This window comes from Callospermophilus lateralis, chromosome 8 (assembly GCF_048772815.1).
Source record: "Callospermophilus lateralis isolate mCalLat2 chromosome 8, mCalLat2.hap1, whole genome shotgun sequence".
Lineage (NCBI taxonomy): Eukaryota > Metazoa > Chordata > Mammalia > Rodentia > Sciuridae > Callospermophilus > Callospermophilus lateralis.
This window is the reverse complement of record NC_135312.1, coordinates 123,485,575-123,504,170: the sequence shown is the minus strand read 5'-3', so window position 1 is coordinate 123,504,170 and position 18,596 is coordinate 123,485,575. Positions and strand designations below refer to the sequence as shown.

General features: G+C 35.2%; 1 protein-coding gene across 1 annotated transcript; it reads right to left on the bottom strand.

Annotated features, from left to right (window-relative positions):
• Window positions 1-3,203: 3,203 nt before the first annotated feature.
• Window positions 3,204-18,273, bottom strand: Clgn (calmegin). The gene is made up of 9 exons (XM_076864576.2): window positions 18,114-18,273; window positions 14,719-14,908; window positions 8,895-9,008; window positions 8,639-8,789; window positions 7,129-7,344; window positions 5,927-6,052; window positions 5,630-5,795; window positions 4,835-4,935; window positions 3,204-3,284 (listed from the first exon to the last, which is right to left on the bottom strand). Exons 1-9 carry the CDS (start codon window positions 18,271-18,273, stop codon window positions 3,204-3,206), a joined length of 1,305 nt encoding a protein of 434 aa, XP_076720691.2.
• Between the last annotated feature and the right edge of the window lie 323 nt (window positions 18,274-18,596).

Here is an 18,596-nt window from a genome sequence, read left to right as displayed (position 1 = left end):
AGAATCTAAAATTAATTTTGTGGTCCAAAGCAGAGCGAAATAGATCTTAATTCTTTAGAATGTAAATAAAGTCTTTCTTTACTTTGCCTAATACTTTTTTATTTTGTAATGCCCTCTGGTGGTTATCATGAAATACTTCAATACCAACACAACCAAAAATTTTTACCAGTGAGCATCAGATTAATTCTTAATCACTTGCAAATCATGAAAGTACAGAGACTGTAATTACACAGGATATTAAGAATTAGAAGAGAATTATTTAATTTCCTTGTAGCTACAGTTTATTTCACTATATATTAATGGTATTTAAAAAGGTATATATAACAAGGACTTGTTGACCCCAGGATATCATTTACTTTATAAAGAAGCAGAGTTTTGAGAATGGTGACAGAAGGTAAAGTAATACATTATAATCAACTTTTAATGTATTTTATTGCTTTAATTTTATACCTTATTTATAAATGATTTGTCAAATATGTTACTAAAACTTGAAAACTCCCAATCTTACAAAGAGTATTATATTTTTTATTCATTCATCAAACACAAAATGTGATAAGACATTATACAAATAAGATGTTAAAAGATAATCGTCCTATTGTGCCATTGCCCATCTTCTCCAAAACTGCCCTTAGCTTTCACTCTTCTGTGCATTTGGATCTCCAAAGAGCAACTCCAAATATGTTTCCAAATGCATCTTCTTTTCCACCAACTGGCCCCATTTGGCTTGTCAGAGTAGGGGTACTTCTATTTCCAAAACAGCAGTCATATTATGGAAATGCATGGGAGCTATATATTCTGAGAAGAAATTACTAAAATTTGTGAAGTAATACCCCTATGTTTTGGTCATTTCTGTAAAGGATTTAAGCGGTTATTTTAGCCAGCTGATATTTCATCTGTAAATCCTACTGAAGTTAAAACATAAACAAAACTGAAAAGAGAACCAAAAAAAAAAAAAAAAACCCTTTAAGAGATGCCTTTAATATACTTATGATTCAGCCATTCTGAATAGCCTGCATTGAATAAACACTTAGGACTAGAATTCCACATGTTTATGGTAAATCAATTACTACTAATTCACTTTAACATATAAACTGTTCTAACCTGTGTCTCCTCCAAATGGTGACTAACACTTCAAAAAGACCCATATTATTCAACTGACATTATTTATGCCTCCCTACAGAAGTGATTACTGGATGCAAGGCTAGAAGAAAAACATTTTCAGGAGAAGCAAAGTTACTTTAACTTGGTAAAGTTAAAAAGCCTCAAAAAAAAAAAAAAAACCTTTTAAGTGAAATGTATTTATTCTCCTTTATTAGAGAAAATAACATTTACGTTATTCAAAGTCAGATGAGAGTAATAAAAGGAAAAAGGCACTGGATTATTAGACTCTGCCTTGTCTACTGCATAGATCTCATACGTTATTTCTAAGTTTTAGTTTGGGTTAAACCTATCAGCCCTGGTACATCTACAGAGGGGAGCATGCACAGTAATGAGCACTGACTTGGCAAGTTGGTTGCTCAAATCTTACCACTGCAAATTCATAGGGTTTAACCAAACATTCAAATTAAAATGAATCTGCAACCAAAAAGAGAGTCGAAGCAGTTTTAGCCAGTCTTTAGAAAAAAAAAATTTACTACATGTTGGTAAGGCAAAGTTTTCAGAAAGAATTTATTGCCTGAAATAGCTATTTGAGAAACTCTTCTCTAGAATTATTCGTATGTCTAGTTCAAAGCAAACGAGAAAGTCCTTGGAAGATGTATTGAGTTTAGCTAGTAGGAAATAAATATAAATTATGCCTAATTGTTTCACCACCAGTTTGTGAAAGTCAGGATATAGCAGAGAAGGAGAGCACTTAACTTTCATTTTCAATTCATTCACTGAAATAAGGAGTGAATAGTTTCACCAGCTGTGCTCAGCTTCCTTTAGTAAATGGAGGGAGCTAGGGACTTATTTTCCCTATACATAAGTTCTAAATGTGCCTGTGGGGCGGAGTTGTATGGGAACTTGGGTGGGGTTTATAAAAATACGGAGTCTGAGAAGGAATCTAAAATCCCACCCAACTAATATGAAGTTTGCTAGATACTTAGTAGTCAAGAGTTTTCCGTCTCACATGTAAATCACCTTCTAATGGGTCCACACCTGTTACTTAAACATAAAAAGTTGTTTAATGTGATATTTTAAATGAAACGACACAGTTCCACTATAAGGTACTTCCGGGACATTTGGTAACTATTCTAACAAGAGGAAAGGCACCACAAGGGCAGCTCTGCTGCTAGAGGAGAGGCCTAAAATAGATTTGAATCTGTCAGGGAGAAGCAGGATAAAAACGTAAAGCATGATAAATTTATGTTAGCTATCAGGATCTCATAAAAAATAATTCAAAGCCTCCCCAATAATTATATGTGAAAGAGTATGTATAATTTAAAGAAGAAAAATATTTAGATTTTATTTTCAAGAGCAATATAGACACAAGCAATTTTGTGAATGGGTTAAGACACTCTGGCATATAATTACTATAAGAGTTTGAAAAAATCTGTACACCATTTTGTTTTGATAAACCTATTATCTTTGTATTTAAATGTAAAATATGCTACAGTATTATCCAGTGATTCTCTAAGTGACACACAGACTTTTGTTTTGTTGACAAGTTTGTCAACAAAGCACCTCTTTAAAGGAATCTAATTTAAGTGAACAACTGACCAGAAAGCTTAAACTAGGTAAATGTGGGTCACACACAACACTTTCAATTGCTGATGGAATCAAACAACCATACAGAAACTTTATTGCCTTTAGCTCTGTACAACAGAACACACTCTTATTTGTATTATAAAACTACCAGTTCTCTTCTTGTATAGCCATTTGAGTGGAAATTCCAATAACTGATTTTTCCCATAGCAGTGAAGTTGCTACATATAATTTTGCTCTGTATGAACCAAAACTTCTTCAAACTATTAAAACTGTAACATCTAATGTTATTAATCTCTTAAATCTGATATGTAATGTGCCACTTTTATGTAAAATTCAAAGACCAGGTAACTTCAAAGATGCCCTTTTCCCCCTGAAAAGACTAAAATAAATACCTGAAAGAATAACTTTGCTAGATTTTTAGAAACAGGACAGGCAGATTGATTCAAGGTCAGTCCTGGCACACTAATTTTAGCATGCCAACTCTCTCTCAGGCATTAAGAATACTTGAATGTATTTCAGTCCTTCCGCACTCTTCTTTTGCGTACTGACTTTGTGGGCCCATCTCCAGATCCTGTGCCCTCATCTGCTTCTTTCATCTAGAAAAGAGAATTATGGAAATATTTATTTTATTCATGTAACTTGTACATAAACAATAAATGACATACTTTATATTCTCCAAAATACATGTTCTAACTATCAAAAGCCATCTTATACATGTTTTTTGACTTTGTGCAAACTGTGCACAGAAATTGATGTATTTTCATTTGTTCATCTTTTGGCATAGTTACATTTTTAGAATAACACTGCTCATCAAATAAACATGTGACAACCACTAACACTGTATTCAACATTTTATTTATGACTCAGAACTTGGTCTCGGTGTCATAGTTAATTAATAGTTATATGATATTTTTGTGGGACAACAGCACTAACTATTCATCACAATATTTCTGTAAGTAATGAATTGCTAAGTTGGTTTTCAGAACTTCTGGCACATAGTACCTCCAGAAAAAATTAGAAAAGAGAAAAAGAAATCATTGAATATAATGGTTCAAGGTTTTTCATTCCTTTCTTATCCTTCCAGAATGTGTGTTTGTACATAAATCAAATTTTTGGAACAAAATATTACATGGTATTACATAAAGTCATAATTATTTAGTAAGGTCATATCACACAAAATTGACTTATTTTAGCTTACTGATCAATATGTGTATGAAGACTAAAAGACTGGAAGACAGAATTAAGATATTCTTAAAGTCATAAAAATGTTTTGTGACAAATATAACTAGAAAACATCTGAGTAAATGGCTACAAGTGTCATTATTAAGAACATCGCAGCTGAATCAGCGACTGTTTAGAACTCTGCTCTGGAAGAAATTATTTTTACCCAGTTCCCCTAAACATGACTATTCCCCCATGTTAGGGGAGACAAAGTTTAACAACAAACAAACACTAGTAAATCTGGGAGTTTCTTCAAATAGACCCAACAGAGAGTCTATTCCAGAGCCTGCAGCAGGCCAGGCACAGCTGCTCCCTACCAGCCCTCCACCAGCGTGGAAGGAGGTCGGCTGGAGGCTCAGAGCAGCTCTGAATAGCTTTTGGTTTATGCTGGATAAAAAAAGAAAGCTGTGGTCCTCAATCATACCCTGGATCACTTCTGATTCTATAAAAAATGACTAAAGAAGAAGCATTGTGGGAAGTTCCATTTTATATCAGAAACATATAAAACAGAAGAAAAAGCTACTTCACTGAAAATTTGAGAAAAACATGGAATCAGACAGATAGTACTCAACTACCCAATGAATGAAATATCTCAAAATGTGACAGTACTGGGACAATAAGAATGTTTTTGCAGCAGCTATGAAGAAAATTGTCTTGCAATAATCAGGATTACGATTCAAATATTCAAATCATGGGTTTATTGTAACTTTAATTCTACATATTTTGTTTTATTGTCAAAATATGTTATAGTATTTTCTCGCCTTTATCAATATGTTTTAAAAGCAATATGAGACTCTTACGAAAGCCCAGGAAAATATGGCAAAAATTCCTTCACAAACTAGATGGCTGCTTTTATTGAAATATTTTTTAGTGGATCACAATCACCCTTGAAAACTAGCTCATTTTCTGTTAAAGAGATGCTTACCTCATCCTCTGATCCAGACTTATTTGATTTATTACCCTCTTCTTGCCCTTCTATAATTTCAATTTCTTCTTCACTCTTTTCCTCAGGTTCACCTTCATCTTCTAGAATAAAGATTTTATTAAAAGCAAAGACTTGATAAATTTGAATTGTATTGCTGAAAAGTATTAAATACAACAAGAGGGGCTTATTTAAATTCCAAAATAAAAAAGCAATTTCTTCCTTTCAAAAATTAAAAAAATAATGCAAGTATTCATAGTTCTATCACAATATAAATAAATCAGACTCATTGAGGCAAGGGACACATTAATAGAATTCTGTACATAACATGAAACATGCTCTGAGAACTTAAGGAGTGGACATGCCAAGTCCACTCCTTATTAATTCTTCCCGTGGTGTGTGGTGACCTCTTTTTACCCTTCAGCATGCTGCTTACTCACACTTGTGCTTAGTGCACATGGTCCTGTGTTTGTTCTGTGACCGACTCTCCTATGTATTACATTTAACCAAACCTCCATCCATCATTACAAAATATATATATATATATGAAGTATACACTAGGAGCTATATAAAGTGAAAACTCCTACCCCACCAATAGTGAGGGCTTGGGGAAGAGAAGTTGACAGGTCAACCCCTGTGTCTCCCCTATGTACCTCTTGCTGTCAGTCTACAACCCCGGGGGGTCAGGTGTGCAAGTAATAATAGGCAGCGCATCACCTTGTGCCTTCCAGGGACTAAGCTCTTTTCTTAGCCTGGTCCAGGGCCCCTCTCCCAAGCCACGATGCGATGCCATCCTACCCTTTTCAAGAACTTCACTGTCGCTATGCTTTTTTTCCTCTTCCACATCCGCTGGTTTCTCCAGAGCTACTTTTTCCTTTTCTTCCTTCACTTCTTGCTCCAGCGCCCCCTTTGTTTGTGGTTTACATATGTCGGTTTTTTTATACTCTGCATCTACATATTTTTTCTGCAATAGTTTAACACAAGCTATTTTTACCAAAAGCAAAGCGCTATTTACATACGCAGTAAGCAATCAGTAAACATAGGATGTTTAGTTTATTACTTTTAAGAATCACAAAGGAAATTCTTTTGCTTTACCTTTACTTTTCTTGGCCAACAAAATGAAGCAATTAATGCTGCTGGCAGCCCCACTGTTGCCAGATAAATGATCCAAAGCCAGGGACGCTCTTCGGCAGCTGTCATTAGCTGTTTAAATACGGTAGGCTATACGAAATATAAGCATAAAAATGTGACTCAAATTTTACAAACCTCCACTGGGAAACAGTCTTTAAAAGATATTTACCTAGGTATTTTGTATTAGGGAGTGATGAACTTGTAAGAAAAAGAAAAATTTTATTTTGCCATCTTTAGAATGTCCTCTATGTAAAGTTGAATTTAATCATTAGCATGAGTGAGACTTTGAGGTATGTTACTACGTATATGGAAACTTCTAACCTGCCAGCAAGAATAATGACAATTTTCTTTCTTTTAGTAGAACTACTCAGGATAGAATTACTTTTTATGACCGTGTTATCTGGTTCATTCAGAAGTATACAACTCCCTGATAATTCATTCTACACTTTTAAAGAACCTATCAATTAAATTATATCTTAGAATTTTTGTTTTCTTTTTCATATAAACAAATTTCACAATGACCTCAATAAGGAAATTGTTTCTCTTATTAAAATTGAATCTGAAATCACCAAATGTTTTCGTTAAAAGTTTCAAAATGAGAGTCAAGGTTTACCTACTCTTTAGAGGGTTGTTGCAAGTATCCAAAGAAACAAAATGAAAGGAATGAATTTTTCTTTACAGCCAACTGATTTTAAAATTCTCCAAAATGTGTTGAGACATTTAGCTTAACCTTTTCTAAACAGTTGTAAGATTTGCAGGAAAAAAAAAAAAAAAACCCGAAACACAACTTTATAATGTTAAATTTAAAATTCTTTTGTTTTTCTCTAAGTGAAAAATAGTTAAAATGAATATATATTAGTTGAATTAGCAAGGTAATAAAGACAGTAAGAAATCTTATTTCTATAAATAATAAATAGGGATTAAATCCCATTAAAACTATCAACTTAAATAAAATGAGAACATGTGCATACATGGTAGTTTATATAGTTTATAATGAAGTTATATATGGCGATAAATATTTTGTCCACATAAACTTAAATTTAGGTATATTTCATTGGCATATAGTGATTACTGAAAATTTATGTACCACTAAAAGGACCATGTGTACAACTTAAAATCAGGACTGAGTTCTAGTTGTGTCATTACCATTACGGTCAATACCATACCTCATTAGCATTCTCTACCATTATTTTCAATCCCCAGCCATCTGCAGCCCAACGATCTGCTATTTCCTTTTCCGAACAGATAATAAAATTATCAAAGTAGATATCAGAAGTCATAGACCAAAGCTCTAAACCAATAGCACGGAAAGAAGTAAGAAGAAATGGATGTACATCTTCAAAATAATCTGGATTGGGAATTTTTCGAGGACTCCAGATGCCCTGAAAAAAAAATAATTGGAGACATTTTCAAATAAGATAATTTCATTACAAATGCTGCTCAAGAAGCAGCTGCTGTTGAATAAAATTATCAGCAAGTGGAGAAAAAAAAATTGAAAACGACATAAATTCATTAGTAATTTATTGGAAATAAAATCTAGTTTCTTATTCTATTCACCATATTTCTTATGAGAAATACTGACTTTTAACTCTGAAAAAAAGCAAAAATCCAACACGCCCCAAAACTTAATTAAATTTCACAAGTGATGTTATTCTATACAAATTTTCTGTATTTAATCAAGTTACTCGAGGCAAGATGTCATTAAATTTGTTCAAATTTGGAAGATCATTGTATAGCAAAAATAGAGCCACTTCTCTTGATGTATACCCAAGACAGGCACCAATAACTGATTACTGCTGAACCTCAGATGATTATTCAATATAAAAGCCTCATCTCAAATGGTCTTGAAGGACTAAACTGTCAATGAAGTCAAATAAACTCAGCAATGTGATAACTCACTGACTCATTCCACCATCATACATATCTACTCTGTGCCAGGTACTGTCACTGTGCCAAATGCTAGCTATACAATGGTGATCAAGACAGATATATGGTTCCTGTCTTACAGCATCTGAAGTCTAATGAGGATACAGACATTAAAAAAAAAATTATCCAAGGAAATGCTATGAAGAAAAACTATAGTGAATAATTAGAGTGCGGAACTGCATATATATATATATATATATATATATATATATATATATATATACACATACATACTATATACACACATATATATTTATATCTATATAGACAGATATATAAAATGTTAGAAAATGTCAGTTTATAATTACAAAGATAAAATTGGAAGGTTAAATGAATAACAGGGACTTCTAATATAAAAAGTTAGGAACACTCAAAAGATCATTAAAAATTCTGAATTTTAATAATATAAAAAATTAAGGAGCACATTAATTAAGCACAGGCACTATTTATTAAAATGTGAGTCCTCTTGATCAGAATTTATTTTTCATATTTATTTCTAAAACTTTATAAGGGAGCATCAATTGATTACTAGGGAAGTATGAAGTGATTTATCTTAAGTTCTTAATTTTATTACCTTAAAAAATTATTTAAAGAATGCTTTCCTTTTGAACTATAAATTAGTTGACGTCTTTTTTTTCATAAATTATAAATCAAGCTTCTAAAAATTAACATGATGTTACTGATAAGAAGATACAAAAAGCAACAAAACATTTTAAACTTTACCCAAGAACTGGAAAAACAAGTCCTTACCTGGTAGTCAGGGTTATCAATCATGGGTGGTCTCCAAATCCCTTTGTATTTTGGGTTGTCTATCATGGGAGGTTTCCACTCACCACACCCAATCCGGCATGCGGGGTTAGCTATATGAGGTGCCTCCCATTCTCCATCCATGTCTTCATTCCTTAAGACATCAGAACAGAACAAACAGTGACCTCAATTCTCTCCCACCAGCTGCAAAAGCCAGTGGCAGAACAGACGCTGGTGTTTGAAGGTGAAGAGCGCTCACCAGTCTTCAGGTTTCACGGCTTGAGGGTCTGGGATGAATTTTGGCTCATTATCCAGCCAGCCGTCAGGCTTAACGACATTTACATCTTCTATTTGGGCAGGTTCACTTTCATCCCTATAAATACACTATTTTATGTTAATTAATAATTATTCAAACAGTTCTAAATTGCATGTTGCCAACTTCAGAAGACACCATCACAGGGTTTCCCACCCTTCTTTCTTGATGTTCTTACCACCCCACCACATGGCTCTCGCCAAAGTCTTCTGCTAACTTGCTAATTCTTTATAATATATTCCCAACATTCACACATGCACCTGTGTTTATTTACACAAATGATAGCATGCCCTACACAATATGTTAGATCTTGGTTTTGTCCCTTAGAAACTCACTCAACAATATATATTGTAAGCCTACTCTGTGTCGAGATTATTCTGTTATTTTTACACATATATCTCTTTTATTCTTAGCAGTTGCATAATTTTCTACTTTATTTCATAATTTATCTAGGTATTTCCTTTTTAGAGACAGTGTTTCCAAAATTTTACTATTACAAACAATGTTATAATAGATTGTAAGCCATTTCTCACCTGCAAAAGTATGAGCATACTAAATTTTGATGTCTTCCAAATTACTTTCTTATGCTTCATTTTCAGTCCTATCAGTAGTGTACAGGAGTACCGATTTTCTTGTGACCTTGCCAATAGTACTACCAAACTTTGATTTTTTGCCTACTTGATAGTTGAAAATGGCATTGCACTGTATTTTAGTGTACATTTAACAGCATGAAGTGATACATAAAAACCATTTCTGTTTACATTAAATAGCTCATTACCTTTGTATGAAGAAATTAGCCAGTTGTCAGCTATATGAATTCAAAAGACATTTTCCAGTTTCTTATGTGGTTTTTATAAAGTTTGTTCTTTTTTCTTTATCACACACAAATCATCTGCTTTCAAATAGTTGAATTTATTAATAATTCCCTTTATGGTTTTGGATTTTATGTAATATTTGAAAAGGTCTTACCTCCTCCACTGTTATTTTTCTTTAAAAAACTCTCCACATTTACCTTAATTCTAATATTTCTATTTTTAAAACTAACACTAACTTAGGGAGTGAATTCTAAAATAAACATAATTATATCAAGTACTGACTAGAACTACCAATATGATTTCATCTTTACAGAAATTTTAAAATAAGATGTTCCTTCATGACTTTCCAAATAAAACTTGAGTAAAAAATTAACTAAAATAAGTGACTATGAATGTACAGACTTGAACTTGCCTGACATCAATGTTACCTTGAGTCTCTGAGTGCTCAGGATAACCAGAACTTAAAATTTGAGGAAGATTTTCTTCTAATTCTTTAAAGCAAATCCAGCACATTTTGCTAGTCAGAATATGACCGTTATCTGCGATTTCTCACATTTAATGACAGACTCATCCTTTCTGGGTGAAAACTCAAGAAGCCCTGTGAGTCCATGGGGAAGGAGGAGCCTTCTCTCCCGACAGCAGGAGGCAGGGACAGTCACTGGCAGGGGCTTCCTACTGATGTCTTTTAGACCAGGAGGCTCTGCCTACGTGTATGACGTACTTCCTATAACAATCTCTGGCTATCAGTGGCTCTGTTAATCAAAAAAGAGTTAACAAGTTTAGCACTTTTGATTTTCCAGGAACACCACACTACTTTCCAAACAGGTAGCAATCCTGGTGTCTACCCAAAAAACAAGAATGTAAGGAAATAGGGACATTTTCTAGTATGAAGCAAAAAGAGGAAAACTATTTTAAAAACAATGGACACCTCCCTCCTCAGTGATCCTCAGTGAGACAATCTAAAGTCGCGTGACATACATTTAACACAGAGAGGACACAGGAATGGAGAAAGAGAGGAACATGGGAGTGTTGAAATAAATAATGGCTGAAAACATTATCCAAATTTGGTACAAACTATGAGCCCACATTCCAGAAAGGTTAAAGAATCCAAAGCAGAGAAGTGTACAGAGAGCCACACTGGGTAACGCAAAAATCAACTGCTGAAAATTGGTAATATCGAAACATTTTAAAATCAAACTGAGAACAAAGGACATATCAGGTAAAGTAGAGCAAAGATGAACACAATGGCCGACTTCTCTGCAGAAACAGCGGGAGCCCCGGATCAGAGATGCCTGCTGGGAAACAGCTGCCAACCTGGAGTGGACAGGAAAATGCGGAGCTCAGTGGTGGACCACTTGCCTTGCATGCATCAGGCCCTGGGTTTGAAACTCAGCACCACATAAAAATAAATAAATAAAGATACCGTGTCCATCTATAACTAAAAAATTATTCAAAAAAAAAAAAAAAAATGAAGGCAAAGGAACCATCCCAGGAAGGCCAGGAGAATCCAATGTTGATGACGGGCTGGGCCACACCTCAGGGAAGCTTCTCAGGCAGCGGGGAGATGATCACAGTTGGAAATCTGCACTGGCACAGAAGGAACAAGAGTCCCAGAGAAGGTGACCATGGGGGTAACCAAAAGGCTTTCCCCTCCTATGATCCAAAGACGCTGAAGGGAGGGCAGGCACATGGCCTTCCCCGTGCGCACAGAAGGAAGTGCGTGGACACAACACACAGGGCGCGGAATGACAGGAGACTCAAATGGGGCTCAATTCCACGTGAAGGCTGAGTTTTTGTTTGAAGTAGACCGAGATCTGTTAAAGATGCATATTGTGAAGCCTAGAGCAACCACTAAACCATAAACCACAGAGGAAAGGCTAAGAAACCAACAGGAAAGGAAGAGTGGAAAACTGCAATAAAGGAAAACAACTATCAAGTCAAGAAAGCGCCACAGAATATATGGGACAGTAGAAAACACGTAATGAAATTAGAGGTAGGTTACATTAGATAAGCCTAGAATTAAACACCCTTTTAAAGGAAAGACCCAGACACAGAATCCTGTAAGAAATCCACCTTAAAAATAAAGGCACAACACCACGGGACTTAAAATCGGCATACCATAGTAACGCAGCCACATCAATGTTTGCAGCAACTCAATTCACAATGACTAAGCTGTGGAACCAACCTAGATACCCTTCAATAGATGAATGGATAAAGATAATGTGGTATATATACACAATGAAATATTACTCAGCATTAAAAGAGAACAAAATTATGACATTTGCAGGTAAATGGAGTTGGAGAATATCAAGCTAAGCGCAGCAAGCCAATCCCCCAAATCCAAAGGCTGAATGTTCTCTCTGATAAGTGGATGCTGATCCATAATGGGGGAGGGGGATGGGAAAAATGGAGGAACTGTGATTGGGCAAAGGGGAGGGTGAGAGAGGGGAGGAGAGGGGGTATGGAGGTAGGAAAGATGTGCCCTACCTACACATACCCATAAATGAAAACAAAGGCACCAGCCAATATTGTTACAGACATCAAATGGATGACAGGATTAAGAAAATGTAGTAAATATGCACAGGTAGTTTCACTCAGCCAAAAAGAAGAATGAAATTATATCATTTGCTGGTCAATGGATGGAACTAGAGAACATCATGCTAAGTGAAATAAGCCAGACTTAGAAAGTCAAGGGTTGAATATTGTCTGACATATACAGAAGCTAGAGCAAAATAAGGGAACAAGAGAGGGGTGGGGATATCATAAAGACATAGGGAAGACCAGTGGAGTAGGGAGGAGGAATAGGAAAGGGGAGGAAAACAGATAATCTCAGATTCTCTACTTGATAAAACAACTGGAACTCTTCACAGTGCTGATAGGAACATGAAATGGGACAGTCCTTTGGTAAAGTTTGGCAGTTTCTCATCAACTTACACACATATTTACTGTACAATCCAGCAATCCTATTCCTAGGAATCTATCCTTGAAAATGGAAAATTTATATCCACATACAGCCCTCTCTACAAATGCTTATCACAAACCTGGAATTCACCAAAATTTTCAACAATAGGCAAATGGACAATCAATTCATGCTCTACCTCCACTAAGTAATGCTACTCTCACCAATAAAACAAGTTAATTACTGACACATGTAGCAACACCAATGAATCTCAGAGCATTGTTCTCAGATACATTCTGGAAAAGGTAAAATGTAGAAACAGAAATCCTATCTGTGATTGCAGGGGCTGAGGGCAGGAGAAGAGAACTGATGACTAAAGGACAGGAGGGACCTCTCTGGGATGACCAAAATATTGGAGATGATGATTGTGGTGTGATTATACCATTGTTTCTATTCATCAAAACTCACAGAGCTGTAAACCTAAAATGAATTTCAGTGTATGGAAATCACACTACAGTGAATTTGACAAGAAAACTATATAACTCAAACCCAGCAACTATTAAAAGGATAAAACTAGGCTGGGGCTGTAGCTCAATGGCAGAGTGCTAGGCTAGAAAGGGTGAGGCTCTGGGTTCAATCCTCAGCATTGCATAAAAATAAATAAAAGTATTCTGTCCACCCACAACAAAACATTTTTTTAAAAAAGAATAATACCGAGTGGATTGTAAGGTTAGTTCGATAACAGAATATCAATTACTATAATTCAAAAAATTAAAAAAATAGAAAACACATAGTCATCTCAATAGATGCACATAAAGGATTTCCCAAAATTTAATACCAAATCATGGGGGAAAATCTCTTAGTAAATTAAGCACAGAATTGTTTTTACTCTTAATATTTATATTCACATCGTCATGTGGTTCCCTCCCAAATGTACCAGCATTGGTCTGTGTGACCAGCAGAATGAGCTCCAGCGACAACACATTCCTTCTAAGATTAGGTTAGACAGGACCCCACAGTTTCCGTAGTTGATCTCTCCTTTCCTCAGATCCCTCCCTTTGGGGGAAGCCATCTGCCACAGACCTAAAGACAGCCCAGGTGGGAAGAATGGAAACTTCCTGGCATCAGCCGCTTGAGCTGCTAGAAGTGGGCCCTGCACCAGCTCTGGCCAGCAGCTTGACCGCTGCCTTAGAACAGTCCCAGGCAGCACCTCCCAGCTAAGCCCTCTGGGTCCCTGAGGCAGAAGACCCACGAAATGGTAAGAATTTGCCACCTCCAGCTGCTATGTTTTTGGGAGACTTTGTTACACAGCCATAGAAAATAAGGTATGTTAAATACAAAGAGACAGATAATTTACCTAGCAAAACCTAATTAAGGGTTACCCATTCAGCAGAAAAAGAAATAAGCTTCTCAGGAATAAAATTAACATGACCTTTACGGAGAAATTACAAAAAAAAAAAAAAAAATCCTAGTAAATGAGGAGATATACAGGTATCTCTTGCCATCTGAACTCAAGCTATGGGAACTAAGAAGCTGAATATATGTCTTTTAAGGAAAATATTCATAATTCTGTAGAATGGAAACAACACGCACAGGGCTAGTGAAAAATTTATGGTTGAAAGCATACTGGTATGAGCGAGTCCTGCATAGTCTAATAGATATTAGACTATGGCTATTTTAAGGGTAAATAATTATCAACTGAACAAACTAAACTAGATAAAACATTCACATGTATATGATAAAGAACAAACAAGGAATAAAATTAAAAAGTTGGTATTGGCTCATGAATTTCCTCCCATAGAACTGAACACAAAAATAAACGCATCAAAATTACAATAATATGCAAGTATTAATTTAAATGAAATTTTTTAAATTAAAAGGCAGGAAAGTGCAAAAATATTTGGAAAGCCAATTTTAAAATATTTCACACCAAATGGTCAAAATAAGTGGTTCTGATGATAAAATACTAAGTTTTGTTGGTTGTAAACGTCCATCTATATTACATGGCATGACTTCACTATGTGGAATAAGGCTCATGACTGAGCTCTGTGCTCACCAGTTTTCCGGCTTGACGGCAGAAGGATCGGGGATTTTCACCCTCTCATCCCATTCCTCGGGTTTCACGTCCATGGGATCGTCGATTTCTCTGGGAGGATTGATAGGAGGAGCCACATCCTCTAGGAGGCTTCCTTTGTTTACAACTATTTGATCAACCAATACTTCAAATGTGTCATCTGGATTCATTACTGAAGAACAATTTAAACATTTCATACTTATCGTGAAATTTTAAAGACAATGTTTTAAATAATAAAACTATCTAAACTTCATGGATAAAATTTTCTCCCTACCAGAAACAGAGGAATAATCAATGTATTCAAAATATGCTGAAATCATTAGATTCACTCTTTCTAAAATAAAGATAAAATTTTGTTTAAACTGCTGTTTACAATTCTTTTCAAGTAAGAAATACACAATAGCCAGCTGTCTGAGACTCATGCCACTCAGCTTCACCTTTTTTTTTTTTTTTTTTTTTTTTTTGAGAAGGACGTCATGCCTTAATTTTTTTATGTGGTGCTAAGGATGGAACTCAGTGCCTCACATGTGCTAGGTAAGCACTCTGCCACTGAGCTCCAACTCCAGCCCCCAGCTTCACCTTTTTAAGCTACAGATACAACCCAATTTTCCTCAGCATTTAAAACATTTTAAAACAATCTCAAAAAGTGGCAAGTAAATTACAAATAACTTTTTTCCCGAGCTGCTTGAGAGTAAGTTACTGACAACTTACACATCACCCTTGAATGTTTGAAGGTATAGTCTCACAAACACTTCTCCTACAAAAGCCCAATATGGCCACCAAAATTAGGAAATAAACATTGCTGTATTAATATCATTTCAGAAAGATTTAAAGATGAGGCTCACTAGCATTTCAAATTCCATGGTTCACATGTTCTAGTGTAAAACATCTTCCGGGTGTTTTCAATATCTAAGCTTACTCTTACCACTAGGTGTGTTCCAGGTAAACTCTAGATTCCCTTATCATTTGTAATGACAAAATAAAAGATCTCTCTTCCCTCTGGGTAGAATTTAGATCTTTGGAGAGAATGTCGATTAAAAGAGCTGCTTAACAGTAAATGAAAGAAGTAGGAGCTGTGGACAAGTGTCAGGATCATCTTGATCACTAGTGAAGTGGCCACTGGCTTCTGAAGACACAGCTCTGCAGTCATAGCCATCTCTAGGGCTTTCAGTCATGACAATGACAGATTATTCATGTCAAATCCAAGTAATGCTACATGTAAATCCCAAATAACAGCACCCACATTCAGTATTTTCTCCCTGTTTTCCACTGTTTCCTCTTCTATTACAGCTGAGATTATGAAACTACATTACTAAAATAAAGGAAAAGTTGAGACAGAAGCAGATCTAAGAGAAAGAGCTTAAATGCAAAAAAAGTACAGGGTCCCTCCTACTTTCAAAAAAAGGCATTTAAAAAAATCTTAAAAAGAACTTTCTTCATAAATTTTGTGACTGAAATGGATTTTTTTTTTTTAATTATAGAAGGGGCTGGGGTTATAGCTGAGCACATGCCTCACACACATGAGGAACTGGGTTTGATCCTCAGCACCACATAAAAATAAAATAAAAATAAAGTAAAAGCATATGGCAAATAGTTATGTGTGAAAAACAACTCGGTTCAAAATTTTTGGTCAAACATTTCTATTTACAAAAAATGTTTTTAAATGACTTTATAATCAGAGCTCGGCATTATAAAAAGAGTAATGTTATAAAAATATAGTACTACCACAGTTTTTAAAAAAGAAAAAAGTCATTTAGTGATCCTAGCACAAGAATCAATGTTTTTATGCATATGCATGGACTTGAGTTTCAGTTACAGCCCTATTAGTTACTCTTATTCTCTAGGGCAGCAACTTAACTAAGTTAGGTGAATAGAGACCACTGTTCAGCTCACATGTGGTTCTAGAGGAAGGGCTGAGAACAAGGCGAGGTACATATCACATCTTTTCTTATCTGTTTACATCATCTGTCTGTTGGCCACCATGATATCCCTACAATATGAATTTCACTTTCCTTCTCCATTTTAATAATATTACAGGTTGAAAATCTCCTATGCAAATTTCTTGAGACCACTGCTTTTTCAGGTTTTGGAGTATTTGCATACACTTCATTTGTTGAGAGCATCCCTTATCTGGAAATCTAAAATGCTCCAAATTCCAAACTGTCAGCCCTCAAAAATTTTCATTTCAGAGCATTTTGGATTTTGGATTGTTAGATAAGGGTTATACAGTCTGTATAAGTAATATTCCTACTGTTAAACATGTTTGTAGTTACCACCTTTGTATTACATACAAAGTCCCCTAATGATAACACTTAGCTTGCTTCAAATTTGCAGTATATCTTTACACAGAAGTCACCTTTCTTCTAGATGATTCTCTTTGGATAAACTGCTGAATGTGAAATTTTGCTTTCAAAAAACATGACTCTCCTACAGCCTCTACTGTATTCTATTAATTTGTTCTTGGTCAGGTTTGCACAAAGTTAAAATGTCCTGTTCTAGTTAAAATTTTTCATTCATGTTCCCCAAAATGTCCACTATTTCTTTCCAATTATTTCAGAAAAAGATTTTTTATATCATAGCAAAAATTCTTAAGGAGAAACCTGGGCATTGTCTTTGCAGACAAGATGATTGTTTCTGTAACTGCAGCCTTTGCAAAGAACACTGAAATACCTTAGTCTTGGATGGAGCTGACACTTGCGAGAAGAAGCTGATAGAGCCATTTCAAAATGTCCTGTTAATTCTGCAATGTTAGGATTTTTAAGTAATCCTGGGCAGAACAAAGCTCTTTAGCATCCTTAGGAACTGGAGAAGCAACTCCTACTATTCAAACACATCTATTCAAACCCATTTACTTAAAGGAAGCTACCTATGTCAACATGTGGTTGCTAATGCTTTTCCTAGCAAAGTTGGGTATGTGCCGCACCTCAACCACAGCAGTGCCTAACAGCAACCACAGCTGCCTACAGAATGAAGCCTCCACTCCTCCCCTGAGCACTGGGACCTCCCCTTCTGTCACTTTTCTTTCTAGCTTCCTGTTCTTACAGCACCACTGTCACAGTGCCACAAATGTCTTTTCTCCTCCTGTCTTCCACATTCTACCTATACTTGAAGACAAGTTCAAATATAATAGTGAGTTTTCTCCAAGTCTCTGCCTTTGAACTTTTGACTGTACCTCATCTGTCTCTCTCATCGGGCACTTTATTTTCTATCTGTACTATAACTACATATGTATATATATATATATATATCTTATTTTCCCCAAGAGATAAACTTCTAGAAGGTAGATGAGTGTTTATTTTTCTCCTAAAGCACTTGTTATGAATATATTTGTAGTCAGCAAATATTTTTGAATTAATGAATGAATTAAAAGGATATACCCAGGGTATAAAGATGAGTCTTTCTGTCTGTAAAGAACTTTTTAAGGTCTACATCTGGAGGTTTAGCATGTTTTTCTTCAAGAACTCCAGTTTTAGGATGTTTATGTCTGAAGATAAAATGAAGTTTATAATCTTCTCCGCATTTATCTGGTCCAAACATAATGGTATAAGATGTTTTATCGTAAAAGTTTTCCTTCAAAGAGAGATGAGTGCTGGGATTAGTCCAGAATTATAGAGCCATTTAATGAATTTCTCTATCCTATCCCATGAGTAGAGTTTATAGAATGTATTAAATGTTAATTTAACAAAGAACTATTTAATACAATAAAGGATATAGAAAAATGATAACTTTTACCTCAAAATATACATATATTTTTTAAAAAACCACAACTTGGCATTAGATGGTTTGCCAACTACCTTTGCTGGTCATCACCTTAGAACACCTACAGCAAGAACTTCAACATACGCTACAGGTGGCCTTTT